Source organism: Leguminivora glycinivorella, chromosome 18 (assembly GCF_023078275.1).
Source record: "Leguminivora glycinivorella isolate SPB_JAAS2020 chromosome 18, LegGlyc_1.1, whole genome shotgun sequence".
NCBI lineage: Eukaryota > Metazoa > Arthropoda > Insecta > Lepidoptera > Tortricidae > Leguminivora > Leguminivora glycinivorella.
The window spans coordinates 256,533-279,666 of NC_062988.1; the positions used below are offsets into that span (position 1 = coordinate 256,533).

Sequence of the window (23,134 nt, forward strand, 5' to 3'; positions counted from 1 at the left end):
ATTACATATATGCACGCCGGATTGAGAACCGAGTTGTGTTTTGTCTTATTAGTCTCAGATTAAGAACTGAGTTGTCATTACATATATGCACGCCGGATTAAGAACCGAGTTGTGTTTTGTCTTATTGGTCTCAGATTAAGAACTGAGTTGTCATTACATATATGCACACCGGATTGAGAACCGAGTTGTGTTTTGTCTTATTAGTCTCAGATTAAGAACTGAGTTGTCATTACATATATGCACGCCGGATTAAGAACCGAGTTGTGTTTTGTCTTATTACTCTCAGATTAAGAACTGAGTTGTCATTACATATATGCACGCCGGATTAAGAACCGAGTTGTGTTTTGTCTTATTACTCTCAGATTAAGAACTGAGTTGTCATTACATATATGCACGCCGGATTAAGAACCGAGTTGTGTTTTGTCTTATTAGTCTCAGATTAAGAACTGAGTTGTCATTACATATATGCACGCCGGATTAAGAACCGAGTGGTGTTTTGTGCTATTACTCTCAAATTAGGAACCGAGTTGCCATTGCATATATACACGCCGGATTAAGAACCGAGTTGTGTTGCCTATACATGATGTTAATAATATATTCTGTTCACAGGGTTTCCTGATAAGCACATTGTACCTGAATCTTGTGGTATCCACGGTAGTGTAACTAATGTGATATCCACAAGTAAAAATGAAGTGATTTCCGTCACTTAAAGTGTGAATCATAATTATAATGATTACTTTAATGTCTGCTATACATTTGTTACTTTGATTATTGTTTCTTAAGTAGTTCTGTTTATGCAATGTTGGCCTTTGGAGACGGGCCATCATGTGTTATATAGACTATCCTTGCGAGGTTAGTTCTGTTTCTGGTATTTGTGATGCAGGTCTTTGGAGACGGACCATCATGTGTTATATAGACTATCCTTGCGAGGTTAGTTCTGTTCTGGTATTTGTGGTGCAGGTCTTTGGAGACGGGCCATCATGTGTTATATAGACTATCCTTGCGAGGTTAGTTCTGTTCTGGTATTTGTGGTGCAGGTCTTTGGAGACGGGCCATCATGTGTTATATAGACTATCCTTGCGAGGTTAGTTCTGTTCTGGTATTTGTGGTGCAGGTCTTTGGAGACGGGCCATCATGTGTTATATAGACTATCCTTGCGAGGTTAGTTCTGTTTCTGGTATTTGTGATGCAGGTCTTTGGAGACGGACCATCATGTGTTATATAGACTATCCTTGCGAGGTTAGTTCTGTTCTGGTATTTGTGGTATAGGTCTTTACAGACGCCATCATGTGTTATATAGACTATCCTTGCGAGGTTAGTTCTGTTCTGGTATTTGTGGTGCAGGTCTTTGGAGACGGGCCATCATGTGTTATATAGACTATCCTTGCGAGGTTAGTTCTGTTCTGGTATTTGTGGTGCAGGTCTTTGGAGACGGGCCATCATGTGTTATATAGACTATCCTTGCGAGGTTAGTTCTGTTCTGGTATTTGTGGTGCAGGTCTTTGGAGACGGGCCATCATGTGTTATATAGACTATCCTTGCGAGGTTAGTTCTGTTTCTGGTATTTGTGATGCAGGTCTTTGGAGACGGACCATCATGTGTTATATAGACTATCCTTGCGAGGTTAGTTCTGTTCTGGTATTTGTGGTGTAGGTCTTTACAGACGCCATCATGTGTTATATAGACTATCCTTAAGAGGATTGGTCTGCTTCTGTTATTTGTGATGTAGGTCTTACAGACGCCATCATGTGCTATATAGTCTATCCTTAAGAGGATTGTTCTGTTTCTGTTATTTGTGATGTAGGTCTTCACAGACGCCATCATATGTTATATAGACTACCCTTACGAGGCTAGTTCTGTTCTGTTATCTGTGATGTAGGTCTTACAGACGCCATCATGTGTTATATAGACTATCCTTAAGAGGATTGGTCTGCTTCTGTTATTTGTGATGTAGGTCTTACAGACGCCATCATGTGCTATATAGTCTATCCTTAAGAGGATTGTTCTGCTTCTGCTATTTGTGATGAAGGTCTTCAGAGATGCCGTCATGTGTTATATAGTCCTTAAGAGGTATATCCTTAAGAGGTTAGCTTGAGACCTTGTTTGTCAAAAGCATGTTTTATGACCTTAAAGAGTTGTGATCTCAAGGTTACCTTGAAAGGGTTGCTTGCACTAATACTTTCCAGAGGTTGCTGGTGGAATTACGGTTTCCAATAGAGTGCATGCTACAGGCTGCGCGACAACCTTGTCATGAAGGGCCAACGTCTGCGGTCGTTGCGCCGCCAGCCTCGAAAGCAGCCGTATCACCGTGGCTTGCGTATGAAGCTTTGATATGGTAATGTTTGTTGTCTTATAGCAAAATTGGTGGCTAGTACACATTTGATTATTACCTTTTATTAATTTTATCATGTTGATAGATAAATAATTAGCAGTTGTTAAAGGTCCTGCCAAGGAGCAGCCATGTATTCTGCTTAATATATTTTCATAAAAAAAGATTACATGACAATATTTTCTAATATCTTCATTGTCATTGTTTATTACTAAATTATTTTACGGCTATGTAAGCCGGATCTGTATTTGAGAGCATCGACTATGCCAATTGTACATTAATTTCTCGTAACCTTATCATGTTACTTGAACGACAGTTGTGTTGTACTGATTCTATCACCTACTGGCTTAGTTCCAAGGAAAAATTATCACGTTCTCGTTACATTAAGGAACTTAGTATTTCCCATGTATGTTACAGAGCTTTTTAATAAGAGCTTTCTTGCTGCTTGCTGTGTTAGAAGGCGGCTATGCTCACACATGGAGTGTGTCATGTTCACCTCTCACGAGTTTGATGTACGCGTTGTTGCGCGTGCGGGGAACTTCACAGCCTACAGTGACGGAGCCAACTGTGAGTTTGTTCCATGTATTTGCTATTTTAACAACGCCAATCATCATTGTTATATTTAGCGGTTAGTTTGGAATGCACCGCTCACGTAAGGTCTTACTTAGAACATAATACTTGCCTGAAATGAAATGTATTGATGGGTAAAGGTATTTACAAGCAAATATTGGGTGGTGCTTTGTACACCGGTAATTACCTGCCCGCCGCTATATGTCATATATTTTACATAATTAATTTGACTAATATATAGTATCGATCATGGCGGTAAAACATGTAGTTTTCGTACCATTGGCACCTTAATAGTTTTAAAGCCTTACTGGCCGTGGAATTGTTAAAAAAAAAAATGATCTGACTTACTTGTACTAGGCTAGTCTGGTCATGCAATCTTGAGTTAGTTATGTCATACTCTGATTCGACTATAAAATGAGACAAATTACATATCTTGGTGTAAGTTAGCCTTAAACTACACCGGCCGTTTCCAACGGTACTCGAGTTAATCACTTCAAAGGACCAGGGCCTGAGTGTATAGCTGGAGTATACAAAGTTCTTGTTCACTCCGCAGAAAAGAAAAGAACAAATGAACAGATGAAGTCTACCGATATCAGTTGGAGGCGCAGCCTGCTCCGGCTGTGTTGACTGCGGCAGTCATCAGTAGCAGCATGGATAGCAGAGACCTTCGGGACGAAAGGTCAAGGTCAGAATGGTCGAGTATAAGGACATCACTAGTCGAACGTCCCCTTCGCTAGCATCGCTGTCAAAAATGGCGGCAGACGGACTCAGAGCGTCACTTGAAGATAGCTTGTCATTGAACTTGTATTTGAGATTCCGTTTAATAAACTGTATAATTAATAGTGGTATCCTGGTGTTTTTACTCTAACATGAGGAATCCAATAAAATAAATAAATAAATAAATCCAGGTAAGTCCATAAACCTTAACGGTATACGTGTATTGTCTTTTGTATTTTTATCAAATAAAACAGTCGCTTTTGATGAAGTGGAAAAGATAAGCTCCTTAAAAAATTTTTTTTTATGATTGTTAAGCATGTTCCCCGATTGGCTCCGACATGGACCTGAACCCAGACCCGACACTGCATCCGCAAAACTTTACTTTTAGTTAATTTTACATACAGTGTCTCCGCAAAAGAAAAAAAAGCACCGAAATTTCTTCTTTCATCCTACAATTACGTGAAAATAGCATATTATGTTACAATTACAAATCTCTTAAACGCCGTTCAGTTGCCTTTTATAAAATATTAGATATTTGGCGTATTAGGTGAATCTTGAACAACGTAAGTACCTACTACAAAAACAAAATGTTCGTTAAAGTTCAAAAAGCGCTGCTGGCCTTGTGGTAAGAGAGTGCGAACGCGAACCCCGGTTCGTACCAATGAGTTCATATGTACGAAATGTCATTTGATATTTACCAGTCGCTTCTCGATGAATTAAAACATCACGAGGAAACCGGAATAATTCTAATAGGATCCTTCCGGTTGGAAGGTGAGACGGCAAAGGCTTTCATAAAGCTAGTGCATGTGCCAAATCTTGGGATTAGTTGTCTAAGCGGACCCCAGGCTTCAATGAATGCCGTGGCAAATACCGGGATAATGCAAGATAGATTAGAGATAGATTGATAGAAGTTCAAATAACAATTACCTACAAGTAATTTGAAAAAGTAAAGTGATCACTGTAATTTGAAATATTTGAACAAGTAAAGTAATCTACATTGGCTTTACGTCAGTTTCTAGGTGAGAATTTGCATCTTAACTAATGTATTTTGTATTTTTATTAAAAAATCCTTCAACGAAAAAACTCGAGTTTAACTCGATTGAAAACCGAGTTTCAAATCGGTGAAAACCGGACGGTTTTAACCGAAACTCGGTTTTTTCACTACTCGGTTGCATTCCCTAATGTGTATGTACTGACCTGCGGCCCGGTCGGGCGCGGTTAGCACGTACAGCGCGCGCGTCCGACACGCAACTCACCCGTTCAGCCAGCCCTTCATGTGTTCTTGCAGTTTTTTAATCAATGCATTAAACTTTCGTTCGCACACCAACAAACTTTGAATGTAGGGTACTGACCTGCGGCCTGGTCGGGCGCGGGCAGCGCGCAGTGCGCGCGCGTGTGCGGCGGCGCGGGCGCGGACGCCACGTGCGCGTACGAGCCGCGCGCCGCCCACACGTGCAGCGTGCCCGTGTCCGACACGCAGCACACCTGCGAGCCGCTAGGGTTGAACCTTATACTGCAACAGAACAATACTAGCTTACTTTTTAAGTTTTTTTTTTAATTTGGCTGGAATTAGGATGGTATATTACACACGTTAAAGTAAGATAGCTCAGCCGTCAGCTCTAGCCGAACTGACAATAATTTACGCTATATCGCAATCGAAACGATTGGCTCTGTGGCGCCAATTCGGAAAAACGATAGAGGTACGGAGCATAAATGATGGTAACATTCACATTGGCTAGGCCGGCAGAGTAGTAATTGTCACATAGCGCAGCTGGCAACGAGTTTAAGCTATAAAAAATTTCACGCAAATGCTGCAATTGGAAAAAGACGGAATTTTTATAGGATCACTTTGGTGTCCTCCCGTCTGTCTGTCTATCGAGACCCTTTTATCTCGATGCATGCAAAAAGTATCAAGTTGAAATGAAAACCATATAGGTACTCCAGTCTAAGTTATTTTGAAACTTAAAAAATATGATTAAGTACTTTATGAACCAGCTTTCTCACCAATAAACATTAGCGTAGTCGGAGCCCCGCCGGAGCTCGTGCAGCATCTGTTTGCTGGCGGTGTCCCACAGCCGTATGATAGTTCCGCGCGCCGACGCCGTCGCCAGCTTCGCGCCGCTCGCCGACAGCCCGAGGCACACCAGCTCGCTCTGGTGGCAGCCGAGCACTGCTGGCGAACTCGACTGGGCGCCTTTCACTGCTCGTGACACATCCTACAAGAACAAATAAGTATAATTAAAGTTTTTTTTTGTATTTCAAAGAATGTCATAAATGTTGCGGGGGACTTTAAACGGATTCGTAAATAGTGTATGGTACGTCAAACTGACTTATACATAAATGTTGAGCAACTCTTGACTGTAAAGCCGTGGTGTGGTTACCAATACGCTGCTACTTAGCGTTGGAATAATCTGCCACCACCTGCTTTAGAACCTGTAGGACAATAGGTCAATACAGACTTATATTTTGTGGCACCTCCAACTGTCTGTCTGTCTCTGTGCTTATCATAGCCTACCAGTAGCTGAGCGGAGCCCTTCCTCATCCCGGGAGCGACGAGTAGTACAGCGACCGGCTCGGTGGAGAGCGCGTACAGCTCTCTCTCTCTCTCTGTGTGTGTGTGTGTGTAGCCTCCTATATCTCACCAGCAGCTGAGCGGAGCCCTTCCTCATCCCGGGAGCGACCAGCAGCGCCGCGCCCGGCTCAGTAGACAGCGCACACAGCGGCCGCGCGCCGGCGGGCGTGCGCACTAGCGCCACGCGCTGGAACGACGGCAGGGACAGCACTTGGATGCTCGTCGACAGCACTACTGCCACTCTGGAAAATGTATGGTTGTGTCAAGAGATGGCGAGAAATTTTCACAGTGCATTTACCACTGTGAAAATTTTACTTTGACAATAATCATGTATGAATAGGTACATAACTCACATAACATAGTCTTTGTCTAAACTAAATAGGTTCAACGGTTTAAGAGGAAGACATATACAGAAAGTACTTCTACGAACTGAAGTAATTTTATTTGTGGATTAGTTTTATTTGTATAATAATTTAAAGAAACAGTGATCAAGTCCACCGCTGGCTGAGCCCGGAATCGAACCGGATCTTCAGCTTACGTGGGTAACGTCATGACCCACAAGACCGAAGCGATCGGATGATCGTCGAAGTTTTAGGCGCTTTTGAAAAGAAAAAAAAAACCTACGAGCTACGAGTTTATTTTGTTCCCTAATTAATTAACCCCCGACGCAAAAACGACGGGTATTATAAGTTTGACGTGTCTGTTTGTCTGTCTATCTGTCTGTATGTGGCATGTTTCATGAAAATCGGTCCACTATGTCGGAGGTTTTTTCAAAAGTTTAATTTTGTGGTTAGGTTATTTAATTTAATATTTGTTGTTGTACTATTTAATGTTCTGTTTGACGTTACAAAGTTGTAAATTAAACGATATCCGAGTTCATTTGACTCAGGTGGTGCGATCCATGAATAATAAGCGTGACGAGTTGATAACTCTTCGTATTCTGATACTAGTAATTAAATTATTCTATTTATACTATGTACAACACAACGGTAATGCTCAGTTGATAAATGAGAACGGGTCACGTTATAAAGAATTTTATTTGTAGAGTGGCTAGATTTCTTGCTTTTGAGTGTACGAAAATACACGTGTTGTGGACATCCAAGTGTTCAGTGATAACAATAAAATAACAATAGAAACGATGGAAACACTTATCTATGAATCGATTTCAATACATACATAGAGTTCCTATGGCTATTAAAAATGAGGAGTGTCTTTTCAAAAGGACTTATTTCTATAAGTCAACAAAGGTTATTTTTATCTATGTCTTCCTAGAGAAATAAATCTTGTTGACTTATAGAAATAAGTCCTTTTGAAAAGACACTCCTCAAATGTAAAATTTCAAAATTTTTAGCTTCATCAGGAAGAGGGTCAAATTTACAAGTTTTACCATGATTTGACTCAAAAAATGTTTACACACATCACACATACATACATTGCAAGTTAATAAAAAGCTATACAGAGAGCTAAAAGACTAAGGTACTAGTGTACTACCTATAGTGGCTATACAGGTTTTAAAAAATCTCTGAACACAAACACCAAGAGCTCACGCGACAAGGGTCTCGTGGTAAATGTGTGCCCAGCCCAGGCCAGACTATCGATAGAACCAAATACTACATCGGCATCATAACGGCCACTTAAATAAGTAAATAAACAACAGTATTCAGACTAGTAGGTTATTCGGCTAAGGCCCCCTTATCTTATCGTCTTTGACGGAGCGTAAAGAGTGAAAAAAAAATTTATTGCAGAAATAACTAATTTAATATTGATAGATAGATAGATAGATAGATAAAAATCTTTATTCTTCTCATTATTACATGGCTCTAATGGCAAACAATTTTGAAATTTATGTATACATACATCGTTATTATTTAAAAGTAAAGTTAAGTAAATAGAACATGCAGAATTAAAGTTATATGTAATTGGTAACATGCATTAAACTAAACCCTAAACGTATACAAACAGACACTGTAAGGTATAAAAATAAGTTGAGCCATGTGATGGTGCGAAGAAGAGGCGCTGACTCAGCATCAAGCTGCGGAGACCCGCAGCGCTGGTATTCTGTCAGAACCGAAAGAGTAGTGACGCTAGGTGTGCTGCACAGAGTGAACCACAAGCCGACTTCATCTGCTCGATAGGTATAAGACTGGAGGTGTGGTATTTATTTAAGGAGATAGGGCAAAAATTGGATATGACTAGGAATTTATTTATCTTAAGTATTTATGTATATATTATCTAGGTTAGGTGTAGTTTTAGTGGTGCAGGCGGTTTACATTGTAAGTAAAAGGCTATATATAAAAAAGGTTTATATCAATAAAGTTTCAAGTTCAAGACCATAGTTTTTGTAGTGTAAAGATGTGCAATTTGAGTTTTTGTTTAAAATACGGTTTAGACTTAATTCTGCGTATTGGTGGTGGAATATTGTTCCAACACTTCGTCGCTTGGTACTTGAAACTTCCGCGAAAAGATTGAGTTTTGTGAGATGGGATGGCTAAGACTAAAGCACGATTCGCTCTGATTTCATGGGATGAAGAGCAGAAGGCTAACTTTCTGTGAAGGTACTATTGATTCAATAATTGACTAAGCTAAGGGGTTTTAAAGGGCATTTCTACAAAAACGTGAGACATTCATAAACATTTTTTTATATACTTCATATAAAGGAATTGTTATAGGATCATTATCGAATAAGACGTGAGAAGTACCTACTTATAAATCAGTATGGTAAAAGTACCAGTGTTCGACAGTGTCAGTAGATGCCACTTCTTAAGTCATTGTCAATTTATGGGACAGTAGGGTGGCATCTATTGGGCGTTAGCATGTCGACAACTGGTACTTTTACCTTAACAAAAACACAGAATTAAATAATGTTATCAATACAGAGGCTCCTAGCCTGAACAAATCTACGCAGACAAAGTAAACCAAAGGCCAGACTTGAAGGCCGCTACGATTGAGACTAGATTAGGATTCGTACTTCCGTGTAAACGTCAAGCATATCAAATTGAGAATAAAACGAAATATTTATTGAGATAACACATTTTTTTTGTCGAAGTATTTAATAATGCCAGTTAAAGAGACATATCTCTAACAACGATAAGTTTAATAAATAATTAAGATAATGCCTAAATGGTTGTATTACTTATACAAACCGTTTACGTCTTAGTTTTACAAATAATTTATTCATGATGAACTTGTAATTAAAAGTATAACAATTAGATATGTAAGAATTCATTAGTTCACCACGATATCGTGACTTTCCATAAGCTGGTGCAGAATTTGCAACCAAAAATACGTGTATAGTATGTACATACATATATATATGTTCACGCCTGTATCCCATAAAGGGGTAGGCAGAGCACATGAACTACTAAGTTTCTCAAAAAGGTGTTGAAAGAAATCCAAATTGTGACAAGTATTTTGCACAAAACCTGTGTGTAACGATTAGACTAGAATAGATTAATGTTTATCCGGAAATACATCTTTAATATTACAATGCTATTCTTCTGTAGCCGCTGATAATTTCACCATTAACAATTGTACATTATAATCCACTATCAATGCCAAATACGCAGGATTTGCATACTGCGCAGCCCGCAACGATGCGTGGCTGACGTAATCAGTTATTTTAGATTACATTATTTTTATTTCAGTTAGTAGTTAAGTCGAATGTTGCATATATATCCATAGTATTGCATACTTACCTAATATGTATACCTATAATAGGTAAATAAATGTACGGAACATTTTAAATAAGCCGTTGGCGCAAGACATACGTAGTTAAACATAGTCGTACAGGGAATTATTCTATCTTTGCTTTACTATCATGACACAATATTGGGTACCTACATCGACCTTACAGAGACATGATCCTATTAGCTAGTGTGCAAAAAGTCCGTTGTTGGTTGTCAAACAAAATCAGAACTAATAGCCAGTTGGGTACCTAGTTATTTACGAGACTTCTATGGTCTTTCCTGGGAATAAATAAAATAAAATACCACAACGTCCACAGCCAGTGAACTTTTGTCTTCCTATCCAGATAACACGCACGCAGCGACCTGATGGGTCATGGGAGACTTGAAGAGCACTTCAGTCCGGAAGGCCCGCTGCTGGTCGTCCAACAGAAGCGAAGTCTTCTGGCCTTGACTACTAGGAGCAAGTTGGATACCTAGGTATCCACAAAACTTCTAAGGTCTTTCCTTAGATATAACTTTACATCCTAGCCAGTGTGCAGTCATCTGGTTACAAAGTTGTCCAGAGAACACTTGTCTCGACGTGCTCGCAACGCCCTGATGGGAGACTTGAAGAGCACTTCAGCCCGGAAGGGTCTGCTGGTCGTCCAACAGCAGCAGGGCGCACGGTCTTCTGGCCTTGACTACTAGGAGCCAGTTGGATACCTAGGTATCCACAAAACTTCTACGGTCTTTCCTTACATCCTAGCCAGTGTGCAGTCCTCTGGTTGAAAAGTTGTCGAGAAAATACTTACTTGTCTCGACGCGCTCTCAGCGCCCTGATGGGAGACTTGAAGAGCACTTCAGCCCGGAAGGCGCGCTGCTGGTCGTCCAACAGTAGTAGAGCGCAGGGTCTTCTGGCCTTCACTACTAGGAGCCAGTTGGTGCGAAACACCATCTCGCATAGTGACACCTCGCCCAGCTCTTCTTTGCCTAGAAATATAACATATACATACATAAAGTCACGCTTGTATTCCCAAAAGGGATAGGCAGAGAACATGAAAGTCAAGAAACTGCTCAAGTATCGGTGCTACGCTTAGCAATTAAACTGTCAACTGGTCAAAACTGTCAAAAGAAAACGACATCGTGATTGACATTGCAGTGACTGCTATTGTCCGTTACACAACACAATTGAACCCATATCCCACAATCGACTGCTACACCCACGGAAGGAAACGGGGTGGTGAAATTCTTAACCTGGGTAGGCTGTCACCACATGATAAAAAATATTTTGTACATATAATATGTATTTTTCAATTGTATGCTATTTTATTTGAGACACAAAATATCGTTAAACCGATCTAATATATTGCACGATCTCCTGGGCATTACTTTAATTAGTAGTCGACTAACATTCATTAGATACTACATACATACAATCACGCCTGTTTCCTATAAAGGGGTAGCAAAATAGAACCGTTTTTCCCCCGAAGGGTAAAAAACGGATATTTAGGTTCCTGCCGAAGCTTGAACCACTAATGAGATTAACACCTTCATAACTCGGCCCTAATCTAGTGAATTCCTCGACTAGTAGCGCCATCTGGCGCGCCAGTCAAGTACTAGTGTCGCCCGGTTACCAGCGCTCGGCTGCTTTTTCCTCAGTACCTTTAGCCGGCAAGGCCCTTAAGGGTGGTTCAAGCTTCGGCAGGAACCTAAATATCCGTTTTTTACCCTTCGGGGGAAAAACGGTTCTATTTAGGTGTCCGTGCCTTCGCTTGAACCACTAATGAGACGTGTTTAAACCTCTGCCGGCGCTGGTTAGGGCGTACTGTGACTGATATACTTTATTTATACAGAAATGTCATAATAAGAAATAAGAAGGTATACAAAGGGATGTTTCAAAATTTAGCTACTAAGGTTTTATGAGTTGAAACTGACAGCACAGCACAGTTATCCATTATGACTCTATGATGGTGGTGAATCACTTAATTTATATATAACATAAAACCGACAGGAAGCTAGTAGTTAATAGATCGGTATTACAATATTTACGGAAATAAAACCTGTTATTTCATTAACATTTTTGTGAGAAAATATCTGTAGCAACCCAAACTCTGAAGAGCTTCCATTCATCAATGGGTGTTACATCAACGTCGGCAAAATTTGTCTCACGTTTCCCTTACAACAGTCCTTAGTCAGAACAAGATCATATACATGTTTTTTGTCTTATAAATTCACCAAGATACTAGTCTTCTTCTGCTTAACATAACTATAATTATATTATGTAACTATAATACACAATTATATCATAGCACTGCCGTGAGCATTATGACATTATGTTGAAATTTTTATTTTTCATGTAAATTGATTACTGTACCATAAGTAATGCGCCTATATGTATCTCTCAATATGCACATATTATTGTTAGTATACTGAGTAATAAGCAATATTGACATAGCTTAAACATTGTCTTACATAGCCCACTGCCAAATGTCAACATTTCCCAATGCATAATGTGTTATGAATTCTGTATATGAAATATACATTTGCCCAAAACAATTGAAATGGACGCTTGAGTTGGGAGAAATTGCACGCTATCATATGTTAATTTGTAATGTATACCCACATTACGATAATGTATGCGTTACTGCTGGACTGGTAGCAAAACTGCAAATAAGATGATAATACATTTTCGGCTTCTGACTGAATTGATAATACCATGGCCATGATTAGCTAAGGATCCATATAATAAAAGGTAAGCTCCTACTCAAAGTCTTTACGAGAACGGAAACTATGTAAATTTTTCCTATTAAATTAAAATGGGTCAACTGAGCAAAAATCTTTGGGATACAAGCGATTGAAACGAATCAATGATCTAATGAGTCACACATACTTAGGCGAAGATCAAATGAAGGCAATTATTTCTAATTAAATTGACTTTGATACTTCCATGAATATACATGAATGTTAATGCGGGAATCCTCTCTACACTGTACTCGTCAACTTTATTTAGTCTTTTACTATGTCTAGCTAGTATGCTTTTTTCGATATTTGAAATATTTAATTTGTGTTTGAATAATTATGAATATGTGATGCATATATTTTTAGGCTTATCATTTTTATGACTTATGTGCTGACTAGCCGAATTTATAAAGGGAAAATTGTACGATTCGTGAGCTAGTAATTCTAAAACATTACGACTTATGGCTCTTTAGTCCATTTCGATATTCTAATAAGAATGTAAGACGACAGATAACTATTCAAATAAGGGTTAATGATGTACGATTACCCATTTATAATTAAAATTCAGTCATCAGCTTAAGATAGTAAATAGTTTTCTTTTCAGCACTTTCGTAATTTATCACCAAATTGCAAAGCAATATATTCTATATTGCTCTTTTGTGCGAATAATATAAATGTCTCACGTTCTTTATAAACTGATGTATACACATAAACATACGGGTTAATATTTACTGTATTCTTGCTTATTTCCCAAAATCCATATGCAGCGGGACTTCCCATAAACAAGATGCAACTGTTATGTAAGGTAATACCTGATTCTACAATTATATCGAGATGACAATTATTTATTTATCGTATGGCATATAATTAGGATTTTCTTAAAAGTCGTACGTACGCACGGCTGTAGCATGTAGCGCCACGGACGATGACAATGGTATTTACACTTGCCTGTCATTCGAGACCAATAGGTCAAAATATCGTAGCTATAAGTACCTACTGCGTACCTTAAGCGCTGAGCTTTTATTTTTTATTTAGGTCTCAAGACCTTACTTCTGATAAATAAAGTTCATCAATATCTATTTAAACGGCAATAATTTTAAATTTTCTGTTACCACTAGAAACCCATTTTGCCTAGAATCTGCGCTCCCTTTATGAGTGTCCTAACAAATTCTTGTATGTCAGGTATATTAGGAGTCCGAAGTCTTCTAAATTAAGTCTTATGCACAGTAATGTTATAAACATCATATTTCTAGTTCCTTACACTAAATTCAATTGGGACTGGGACTCGTCCTCTGGCCTTACGGACCGTTTTTTGAATAAGTTGTGGCGTCTCCTCTGTTACTGACAAATAGTCGCGCCGCAAAATTCTAATAAATGGCGCTTAGTAAGCAACTGCGGAAATGTGTACCGATCCTACAACGCGCTAATGGAGTTCCAAAAGTTAATTGTAAATATGCAACTTCTGTTAATCTCTCTAGGCCCCAGAAACCTATTTAGAAAACATTTGTCAAATGAAATAAACGGAACTTTCTGTTAGTAATACCGCAGTAGCGGGCGATAATTTTAGGATGCGAGCGCCTCTTTATTTGTAAGAGGAAAATGTGGTCTAAAATCGAAAGAGATTCATCCTTCAATTTCCGTTTAATTTATCATTTCAGAAACAGGCCTCCACATTCAGTGCCTTAGCAAATTGTGAAAATCGGCTTCTCTCGGAAAATGTATTGCCCTATTGGTTTTAATGAGATTAAAGTGTTTTCGATATATCATACTCATACAACAAATAAGCACTTTGAATACAATTTACCTACACGGTTTCTTGCTTTGTTTTGTGTAGTTGTTTAAGTTTAGGACCAACTTCATTTACTTCGGTCAAGAGATGTAAGCCATAGTTCTTCGCTGTAAATAGTTTGAGAATATTGTTCGGTCGTCTCTTTAATCTAATTCGTTAGTTATTTATAGAAACATAGGATTCGTAACATTACGCCATCGAACTGGACAACCGACAAATCCTTTTACGACGAGAGTCCGTCCTGAGTAACAATGCAACAAGGCATACTAAAATTCTATTGTGCTAAATAACATATCCTTTAAGTTATTCTGCCAAACTATCCACAAAATATCGTATATATTTGGGAGTCAGATTTCCGGTACGAGTTTGTTGTCTTTGTAATTAACCTCTTCAAGGATTGTCTGTAACCTTGGTCTAGCTAACGTTAGTAATAATGCATGATTGAGTATTCTAACCATTGGTCGATTAACGGCAGTTTGAGGTCAATTTGTAGTACATATATGTATATATCGTACTTAGAAAACTTTCCGAGCTGTAGCTTTTTATTTCTAAATGAATTGGTTCAGAAGTCTCTACTGGGTCGATTGCTACAGAAGTGATACTTTTGTCAGTTCGGTATACTGAACAACATATACTGGAACATTATCCGCCATTAGTCCGACTAGACGTTTCAGCCGGACAGCTATAAGTTTGCTGAAATACAGACTAATATCCAGGTTTCACAGAGTAATGAGCCTAGTACAAGAATTTTCCTTTGCGGTAAGTTATTTTGTAGCTAATAGTCAACATTTGCTAAGTACCTGAGTGGTTCTTCTGCATTTCTAAAGTCCGTATCAAGACCCAAGACCATGCGTCAATTATTGACGCCCGTGAGTTGATGAGACTAGAGCTCTAATCATTCATTTAGAAGAATCTGCACTCTAGGAATAGCGTAAAACAGTAGCATAAATTAATGGATTTTCTTTTTCCCATTGGTATTTTCACCGCCCCCTCTCCCTTTCTGATTGGGCAAGAAGGGCTTTGTAATATAAAGTGGTTTTTCATTCTGTTTAGCATCACTATTATGTATATTTCTTAATTCGCTTAGTATCTGGCAACAAAGTGCTAGTTAATTGCTACCGAAGCTCCACCCACACGTTTTTAGATGTGGAAGTGGATTTTCACAACGTCAAACCTGCTATATTGTAATAAACCTCTATCATGACGAGCATTCTAAAAGTTGACATGACAAATTAGGTTGGCAATAACGGCGTTGCTTTACAGTAATTGGATCACACATTCGTCATCATTATGGTCGTTCAGATATTCACGAGTGAGAGAAATTTGGACATTCCTCACAATCATTCATCTGTTGGTCAGGTGACCACGCTGATTATGTATTAGCTAATTAGGCAATTGAGACGACGCCGATGTCGTTCACTTTACCTGTCTAAAACGACCCCACTTATGGGAACCCATGACGTGATGATTTTTGTCTAATAAGACAATGACTAAACTGTGTAATTGTGTATGTCTCAGGTTAACACGTACGCTGTGGTTCTGATTCGAAAGACCTTCTACGAAGTATATATGTTTAGAAATACCTTATACAAAGTATGTTTAGTTAAGAGTTGTGCTAATTCTTATTTTTTTTTTTTGCATGATATTTTTATGCAATAAAGTTTTTTTCTATCTATCTATCTAATAGATCTTAAAGCGACATAATCTCATTGAGATTCGAGTACAAATACAACATTTTGCCTCTATCATAACGCTCGTCTCATGACACGAAAGGTGAATTAGTGCATAGCATGTAATAACCCAATGGGTTCTCACAGGATGTCGTAAATCATCGCATAGGGTAACGAAATCCAAATTCCAAGTCGCTGCAAAGTTCAATCTTTTACGGGGCGACGCTTGTCAATTTATATGACAGTGTACTTTTTCGCACAGCACAACTTTACTCATGTTGTCTCTAATGGCGAATCATGTCTGCACAATGAATGATTTCCTTCGTCATATCACGAGGCGATGCCCTATTGGATCGTGGGCCCTATCTTTTCATAGGCCAGGTTATCTAAAGGGACCTCATCTGTCGTTTCAAGACATCTCTTGTGTCCTGTCACCTCACGAGGCGAAGCTATGACTTTTCAAGGGACGAACCTATATCGTCTCACGGGACGTCGCTCTGTCTCGTCTTACGTGAGCGTAGCATTTGTCCTTTATATTCTTTATGACGGTGCATAGGATTACACTGCGTCCCATCGCTGTCAATTTTCTTCATCGTCTCCATGCCACCACACAGGAACAACCCTGTCGTCTCGCGGGACAATGCAATGTCGTCTCATTGGACGACGCCTGTCGTGTCACGGCACGACGCCATGTCGTCTAACGGGACGACGCTTGTCGTCTCACGGGACTACGCCATGTCATCTCACTGGACGACGTCATGTCGTCTCACGGGACGACGCCTGTCGTCTCACGGGACGACGTCTTTCGTCTCACGGGACGACGTCTGTTGTCTCACGGGACGACATCTGTCGTTTCACAGGACGACGTCTGTCGTCTCACAGGACAACCTCTATCGTCTAACGGGACGATATCTTTCGTCTCACGGGACGACGTCTGTCGTCTCACAGGACGACGTCTGTCGTCTCACAGGACGACGTCTGTCGTCTCACGGGACGATGTCTGTCGTCTCACGGGACGACGCCATGTCAGTCTCACGTGAGTGAGGCATATCTATCCGCGTACTTATGACGGTGCCTACAGGAGGTCACTGCGTCTCGTCGCTGGGCCAAAGGCACCGAGCGGAATATCACGAAGTTAGAAGTAATCGTAATCTTCTCGATGTTTTAAATTTCTCGAACTTTTTAAGACTTGCTTTTGTAAACGTGTTGCTCGGCCGAGTTACAAAAGCGTACTGAGGAAAAAGCAGCCGAGCGCTGGTAACCGGGCGACACTAGTACTTGACTGGCGCGCCAGATGGCGCTACTAGTCGAGGAATTCACTAGATTAGGGCCGAGTTATGAAGGTGTTAATCTCATTAGTGGTTCAAGCGAAGGCACGGACACCTAAATATTCATTAGATACTGTAATTAATTAATATAAAAACTATTAAACATAATAGTAGTAAATTAAATTGCACGCAAAACATAACTTGTTCTACTACCGAAGTCCGAATTGGACCTTATTTTTTCACAAATAAAGTCAGTTTAGATTGGCAAGAGCGTAACAAATACACGTATAAAACGTCATTTGATGATTCAATTGTTTTAATAGTCAGTGGAATAATATTATATTACGTTGGTTAGAATCGACGCTCTACCAAACACAAACAAACATTCTCTTATTTTTGTTTCAATGTATTTTTTCTGTATTTCCCTTAGGTTATGTACCTAACTCGGAAACTATGTAACCTAGAAATAAAACAGATAGATTGATATGAATAATATGATTTGCAATTGTTAATTGATGATTGAATTTGGAAATATTGAAATTAATCTATAAATGTACATTAATTTGTAATGAAAAATGTATATAATGTAAATAGTTTAGATTTAAGATTAATAATTGCATGCCGCCCTTGGCTAAATATGTGATACCGACTGCTGACTAACTAAACTAAACTAAACTAGAAATTGCGAACAATGTTAGCAAAATATTCAATGAACTTATGATATTCTGGCACAATTTTTTTAAATCGTGACATGGTAATAAATTATTTAAAAATATGGACTTATTTAGCCACTGTATAATGTTAATGACTTAATGTGGTAGAATGGAAATTAAAGACATTAGATGTTCGAAAACAAAGTTTGTTTACATTGTCTGCAAATTCTATTGACGGCGTGGCGACATTAGGACCTAGCACTAGTTATAATGAGACTTTTTACGAGGTCTACCCACAGCTCTTGCTGTTATACAACTATTTAAAGTATTCATCTCTGTAGCTGACTGTACAACGCCTTGCCTTGCCCCGCATACTCCGAATAAAGTAGCCGGGTCAGAAATTAGCCAAGTGTCAACGACCGGCTATATTTAGCTTGGCACAGATATTCTCAATCAAGTGTTATCTACGCAAGTGTCTGCGCAATGGACCTGAGACTTTTTGGGGTTTTTTTTTTTCGACGACTAATACGTACGTAGAATACTTTGATTCTAGTACGCAGCCAAACATCTGGCGCAGTTCACTTTCTCCATACAATGAGACAATTTTTTTCAAACTTATAGTTACCACGCTTAGTCACTACTGTTGTCAACAATCTGTTCAATCCATACTGTGTGTGGGTCTGTTTGTCCGTCGTTCACGGCAAAACGGAGCGACGAATTGACGTGATTTTTTAAGTGGAGAATTGGAGACAGTTGAAGGGATGAACAGTGGCATAGGCTACTTATTATCGCTTTCTACTACCCCCCCCCCCCCCCACTTCCCTAAAATCCTAAAATGGGGGGGGGGAGCTTGTATGGAGCAGCCCTCAATTTTCGTATATGTTCATATATCTATACTCGCCATTCAATATAATGGAGCTCCCAAAGTCACAAATACCGAAACAAATCTCTTTTATAATTTTTGAGAACTTTGGCAGCTCCGATATATCTGATGGAGACTGACTAGGCTGAGACTGTACGACTGCGTTCAAGTTTGCTCGATAATACCAATGAGGTATGTATTTACTCAACAAAATAAAATCCAAATCTAAATCGGTTCACCCGTTCGGGAGCTACGATGCCACAGACAGACACACACACACAGACAGACAAACAGACAGACAGACAAACAGACGGACAGACAGACAGACACGTCAAACTTATAACACCCCGTCGTTTTTGCGTCGGGGGTTAAAAACACGGGTTAAAAAGCACATCGTATCGACTATTTTTTTTAGTTTAAAATCACTATTGACGTCGGATAGGTATGCGAGCGATTTAAAATGGAGATTATGCACAACACAACACGATTCCATTGGTAAACAGTAGGTAGGTACCTAAACATAAACAAAGAAAAATACTGGATCACGATATTTTTTGTAGACCGAAGCGATAGCGTACAGTCTCACAGTCACCGGCATAAATAAGTGATGATTTCTGTACCTTGTCGTTTTAAATCGTTAGACAATTTCGTATGACATTTCAAGCCAGACGTTAATGTGACAAGGTATAGAAATCATCGCATATTTATGCCGGTGACTGTACCTAGCTCTAGTTTGAGCCATTTCTCGTGAAAATTATGACCAGATTCTTTGACTAAATATACTGTATTTGTTGTCGATACTGTTTTTGGATTTTCTACAAAACGCGGCAATAAAAACAAAGACTTGTATCGAGTTAAAGTGACTCTATCTGTTCTTAGCAGGTTCTTTTCGAATTTATAATGAATTCCATTCATTATAAATTCGAAAATATCTAACATGCGTATGTATGGCCACAACTAGCCAATTTAAAAAATACAGACAGACAGACGGACAGAGTCGCAACATAAGGCTTCCTTTTATAGCTTTTTGATAAGGAAACGATGGAAAGGAAATCGTCTCCATTTTCGGTATTAGTCCTCAACTGAACCATTAAGATCGACTTTACATAAGAGGCTTTAAAGAAATAATCTGTTGGCCTCTTTGTCGTTTGCATGACCCACACCACACTTACCTACCTTGTTTACAGTTATGATATTAATACTGAAAACAGTCATATTAACCCTAAAACAATGATAATGTGCGCTTAACAATGACATTGGTAACGTATCCATACAATCACAAACTTACATGTTTAATAAACACACACACACATGTTTATTTTACATGTAATTTAATCACATCACAAAATTATTTGATGATTTTATCTTTGGCTACTGGAGGGTGATGAATTGATGATGATGACAAATCTGTTTCTATCGGACTGTTTTCGTGTTTAAGATATTTTTGTTTTTCAGAGGTCTAAAATGGCACAATTAAATGGAAAACTCATATGAATTAGCGAAAAAGTTTTTTTTTTTAATAAAGAATGGACTTACTCCTGACCACAGACTAGCCACCTACATTTTCCATTTTTTTATGAAATAGGCAGCAAACGAGCAGGCGAGCCGCCTGATGGGAAGCAGTCATCGCCGCCCATGGACATAAGCAACATCAGAGGAGCCACTTATGCGTTGCCGACCTTTGAGAACCCTAAATACCTGCTTCTTGACGAACCCCATGTCATAGCGCAACGGAAACACCTCAGAAGGTAGCTCATTCCACAACTTGCATTTTCTGGGCAAAAACGAGCGTCAGGCCCGTTTGTTCTTGGTTTGCAACATGTCAAGAAAGTGAGGATGAACTTTGTTTCTTTTCAATGAATAATTGCCATGCCATTCTTTTAACGGGTCAATTAAAAATGTTTAGTAATGTTTGGCACTATGGATATGGGTGCAAAACTTTAACAAAACCATACAAAACAAGAATGTTCGTTAATTAAATGAACTTTAAGAATGTTCATTTGGCAAGTTTTGTTAAAGTTTTGCACCCAAAGGGCCAATCGCTGGATAGAGTCAGTCCAAGATAAGTTGGCAACCACTTTAATAGCCCAACCTCTGCAAGGATTGATTAAAAACGCTGTAGAAATTGTTGCCAACTTATCTTCGAGTGACTTTATATCGTGAATGAAGTTTAAACTCACTGTAGTGCGCTTTCTCCACGAGCGGGTCCACATTGTACACGCGCAGGCCCGATGTGAGGCAGCAAGTGAAGCAGCCTGCAAAGGAAATGAAATGAAATGAAATATTTATTTTCCAAGTAGGCATATTACAATGCGCTTATGAACGTCAAATAAAACTACGCCGGCTCTAACCCTACGCCTCAGCCTCAAGAAGATTTCAGTCCCCCCTCAGTTGGAGGAGGGTATCCACTATGGGACCGGCAAGAAACTCGGCGGGCCACTTCTTTTCAAAACATTACATCTTATAATTAACATGCATTAAAAAAACAAGATACAATTTAATAAGCAAAAGTATTCATAAAAAAAAAATATTAACACAAGAAATTATACAAAGTACAAAGCTATTATGATTATTAATAAGAGATGTTAGAGATGTATAGAGTCTCTAAGTGTCAAAGTACATCTAAAAAAATTATACAATAAGAAAAAAAAAACGAATAACTAAAATAACTTTAGAGTTGTAAAAGACTCTTGTTGTCTTAAGCAAAGGAAAAAATATATATATATATATATATACTTAATCTACTTTTTTCCTTGGAGATGTATATGGTCTCCAAGAGTCAGAAAGAAAATAAACAAACAAGGACCGAACAGAGTGCCTCAACGTAATCTCATTCAAAATTAATGTTACATAGAATAGCACAGGAGCGTTCACTTATCATTCATGGAAATTTAAGTTTTATAATGACAAATGGGTCAAGCTTCAAGATTTCGATTCCTAATTTATGAGGGTCATAATAATATGTCATAGACCTATTTATGAAGCAAATACTATCAAATGAAATATCAGTAGGTCTGTATTAGTGGGGAAAAATTGTAGCACATTTGTGAATCTTGAATCTATAGAGAAAATTATATCCTTACTTGCATTATTTTGCTGTTAAAGTACTTAATCTTTATAATGTTTGTTACCACACAAAGTTTAACGGATCAAGTTCAATGGATTGAAGTTTGAAGAAAGTGTTCATTTGATAGAAATATCACTGTATAAAGTATGTAAGTGTGTGTGTGTGTATGTGTGTGTTTTTAGCGTCCAATGTTTTTTGTTTGTATGACTTCTGTTTTATTTGTACTTTGTTGTGGAGATAAATAAATGTTTTCTATTCTATAGTAAAGTAAATATAACAGCTGCTTAACATAACCAATAGTTAAAACTGTAACTCATTTCAGTCCAAGGTGCTACTTTATAGCACTAGTGCAAGAAGGGGCACTTTATATGCCTATGTCGAAACTTCAAAGGGCCATATGTAGCTTGATTTAAAACCCTCCCTTCAATAGTGTTTTTTTTACCGCCACACGTTTCGACCTTCCCCTTTTCAGCACTTGTATTGTAATGTACTATTAGCATACTACATTATATTAGCAAATTGACAATAGCTTCACAGGATAAAAATTAGGATAAATATGTATGTGTCACGGAACACAATGAAATAACTTAACCTTGATTCATCTACCGCATTTATGCGCTCTAAACCTATAAGGAACCTAAACAACAATACATAACAAACTCTTCCCTGACGTAAGTAAAATACGTAAACAAAGATAGTTTACACACAAGTGTGTAACAATCTCCAAAACAATAGTGGAGCAAGCGAACGCGCGTGGGTGCCACTAAAAATAAAAACACGTGGAGAGTTTGATCATGTTGATACAACGTGGCGTAGTGTTTGCAACATGACACCATCTCAAACTTCAACATGTAGGCTTTAAGAACACGCTTCAGAAGGCACTCCTATCATCTACACACAAGTCACGTACCAAAAAACCACCACAACACAACAATAACCACGCTGAAGAACAAAGAAGGTGATCGAACTAGGAAGTGTCACTCCACGAACCTTGGTCCTGGTTAAACGCCAGGCTAGTTATCCCGCTGCCGCTCCGCCGCGCCATTGCTCTTTGACAATGAATTTATCATAAACATTGAGTTTTTTTATCAGTGGACATTTTCACACGAATAATTTAATACGCACATTTATTATGTACATGTTCCCTGTGTGTGATACACAGCTGATTTGATAACCGATGACAGAAAAACAAAACGGTGTTGGAAGCGTTAAAAAATGTGTGGCAAATTAAAG

General features: G+C 38.7%; 1 protein-coding gene across 2 annotated transcripts in view; it reads right to left on the reverse strand.

The window, feature by feature from the left end:
• LOC125235879 (WD repeat domain phosphoinositide-interacting protein 4) overlaps nucleotides 1-23,071 on the reverse strand; it is a 36,187-nt gene extending 13,116 nt beyond the window's left edge. Inside the window, exons 1-6 of one of the 2 annotated variants that reach the window (XM_048142504.1) lie at nucleotides 22,892-23,071; nucleotides 21,015-21,089; nucleotides 10,666-10,843; nucleotides 6,259-6,430; nucleotides 5,621-5,832; nucleotides 4,969-5,129 (exon numbers count right to left, since the gene is read on the reverse strand). In XM_048142504.1, the coding sequence (XP_047998461.1) occupies nucleotides 4,969-5,129; nucleotides 5,621-5,832; nucleotides 6,259-6,430; nucleotides 10,666-10,843; nucleotides 21,015-21,089; nucleotides 22,892-22,946 (853 nt within the window). In that variant the 5' untranslated portion in view covers nucleotides 22,947-23,071. The remainder of the gene's footprint in view (nucleotides 1-4,968; nucleotides 5,130-5,620; nucleotides 5,833-6,258; nucleotides 6,431-10,665; nucleotides 10,844-21,014; nucleotides 21,090-22,891) is intronic. The other variant, XM_048142505.1, reaches the window with a different exon arrangement.
• Between the last annotated feature and the right edge of the window lie 63 nt (nucleotides 23,072-23,134).